This window comes from Ornithodoros turicata, unplaced genomic scaffold, assembly GCF_037126465.1.
Source record: "Ornithodoros turicata isolate Travis unplaced genomic scaffold, ASM3712646v1 ctg00001291.1, whole genome shotgun sequence".
NCBI lineage: Eukaryota > Metazoa > Arthropoda > Arachnida > Ixodida > Argasidae > Ornithodoros > Ornithodoros turicata.
In genome coordinates, this window is record NW_026999537.1 from 77876 (window position 1) to 80782 (window position 2907).

General features: G+C 49.1%; 1 protein-coding gene across 1 annotated transcript; it reads left to right on the forward strand.

The window, feature by feature from the left end:
* Positions 1–400: 400 nt before the first annotated feature.
* LOC135376776 (uncharacterized) lies at positions 401–1715 on the forward strand (the record flags this gene model as incomplete). Its single annotated transcript, XM_064609252.1, has 4 exons — positions 401–652; positions 736–915; positions 992–1272; positions 1399–1715. Coding segments are annotated over exons 1-4 (1030 nt in total), but the record flags the coding sequence as incomplete, so codon positions are not given.
* Between the last annotated feature and the right edge of the window lie 1192 nt (positions 1716–2907).

Below are 2907 nucleotides of genomic sequence, written 5' to 3' on the forward strand. Positions count from 1 at the left end.
AGAAACAGGTACTGCTTCACTAGTAGCACCTGTTTCTTAGTCAAGTAGTTGAAAAGTAGCGCTCGTTTCTCTTTTATCGCTCGCTTTAAATAAAATTTCTGGACACGTTAGAGCAAACACCCTGTATATTACGCCCATTGGGAGTGTACAAGAGAGTCACGGGCTTCGTACGATTCGGATCAAGCGCGCTTATTCGATGGGTTGAAAACACGTATACTCTTTCTTACTTGCGAAAATGCTCCAAAAGCCGGGAGATGACATAACGAACGAAAGAGAGGACTCCGACTTAACGTAACAAATAACAACGTTAAGCAGACGTTTCGCCTATAAAGGGAAAGGCATATTCGTGGATAAAGGGAAAGGCACGGTTATATTGGACACGGAGGACTACCGTACGAAGATGCAAGAGATCCTCGACGATGCTGCACATTTCGTCTCATTGGCACATGACCCGACGGCTAAAGCGGAACGCTCTTTGGTGGACCACCTCCGTCAGTTAAAGAAGAAGGGCCACCTAGATGATGTTACCTACCGCCGCCTCTTCTCATCGGACGGTGCTACTCCCAGAATTTACGGCCTCCCCAAGATACACAAGGTGCCCTTTGAGACCGATTGTCTCGTTCATCGGGTCGCCGACGTACAACATGTCCAAGTATATAGTAGAACTTGTGACTCCCGTTAACGGTTGTACTGTACTGTACTGTACTGCACTACTGTACTTTGACGGTACGCAAGTCGAAGGAGTTTGTCGAGCTGGTCCGGACGCAGGCCCCCAGCAACAACGATGTCATGGTGTCATTTGATGTGGTGTCACTGTTCACCAACGTTCCGAAGGATCTCGCGGTACAAGTGGCGGAGGACCGACTACGGAAGGACAGCACCCTGCCATCACGGACGTCACTCACAGTTGAAGAGGTAGATATACTTCTGAGATTCTGCCTCAATCAAACTAATTTCTGCTTCAACGGCAAGTGTTATCATCAAATCGAAGGATGCCCTATGGGGAAGCCCGGTATCAGTGACGCTAGCTAACTTGGTCATGGAACACATTGAAGAGACGGCCATGGGACGGTTCTCCCGCCCAGTTAAGTTCTACCGGCGCTACGTAGATGACACGTTCGTCATCCTAGACAGGAACCATGTCGAGGAATTCCACTCGGTTCTCAACTCCATCGAATCATCGATCAATTTCACGTATGAAGTCGAGCAGGGCGGCAAGCTTCCTTTCTTGGATATATGTGTATGCAGGGACAGTACGGGTAGCATCCATACGTGTGTCTACAGAAAGCCCTGCGATACCGGCACTTTCCTAAGTTTTGAATCACATCACCCCACGGAACATAAGCTAAGTGTGGTGCGAACTTTATTGCATCATTCAGAGCAATTGTCATCTTGCAGCGAGCTACGGGCATGTGAAGATGCGACGATCTCCGCTTCCCTGGACAAGAGAGGCTACCCACACAGGTTTATTGAGGACACCCGGAAACGTATGCAGCTACGCAAACCGCAAGATGAGGACCACTCCCGCCTGACCTGGGTCACAATTCCATACGTCAAAGGCGTTTCAGAATCTATCCGCCGGGCACTACTTCCACTGGAAATCTGGACGACCTTCCGACCGCACGTTAAACTGCGCAGCCTCATCTCCAAGCCGAAGGACAGTGTCGCCCCAGAAGACCACTCTGGCGTGGTTTACAAGCTACAATGCCTAGACTGTGACACGTGTTATATTGGCGAGACAGGCCGAAAAAGAAGGACCCGCATAAAAGAACACAAGAGCGACGTCCGGAACGCCACACATGCCACACGGCTTAAGACCGAACTCAGCGAGCATTCTTGGAACACTGGGCATTGTTTCGACTACGATAACGCGGTGACCTTGGCCACCAAGCAAAGATGGGGACCGAGGAAGCTCCTGGAATCGTGGCACATATGCGCTGATCCCTTGCATTGTAACAAAAACCGTAGCCCCCTTCCCGAACAATACTGTCATCTCCTTAAGTAGCGACTGGTTGTTGGCTCTCCCGCTCAGTCTTGCACTGATGATGCCCGTCGTATGACAGGCGAAACATCTGCTTAAAGTTGTTATTTGTTACGTTAAGTCGGAGTCCTCTCTTTCGTTCCTTCTTACTTGCAACATATCAAATGCTGTAAACCCGTCAACATAGAATGCTGCAAACAAATAAATAAAACAACAAATAAATTGACACATAAAAAAAAATTCGGCTGAGCCGCTCTTCCGTGGAGGAGTGCTAAGGATCGACAAAAGTGTCCCGCGTCTCACGGATATTCGCTCCTTCATCACCCTAAGGAACAGAGTCGTTATCTAATGGGGCATTCCATTGGCAGAGCTGGGTCAAAGCTTTGCCCCGGCAAGGGACAAAAACTGTTCCATTGGAAGAAGCGGGGCATGCGGAGCAGGGGTAAAAAAAATGCTCCAAAGAGCAACAGTTTAGGTTTTCCCGCCGATTTTAATCCAAGTGCCAGCTAAATTAATCCATGTGCCATGCAAACTTTATAGGGCATGGATTAACTTAGCCTGCACTTGGATTAAAATCGCCGGGAAAACCCAGCGATTATCTCAGCGGAACACGACAGAGAAGAGGAGGCATGCGCGCGATAACTGAGGGCGTGATGCTCGAGTTTTCCTTTCTTTTTACTCGTGTGTCGCGCAGGTTCTCGTACGTCTCATCCACACTGTAAACATTGCGCGTCCCGCTGTGTGTAATTACATTGTGCGGTTCCGAAGGATTTTGCTGAACCTCACGTGGCCAAAGCGTAGCCGAGAAAGCACTCGGGTCACGCGCTATGCACAGAGCGCGCATCGTACCTTGAATGTTAACGCGTTCCATTGGCAAAGATGTGTCAAATTTTTGTCCCGGGAAGGGACAAAAACTGTTCTATTAG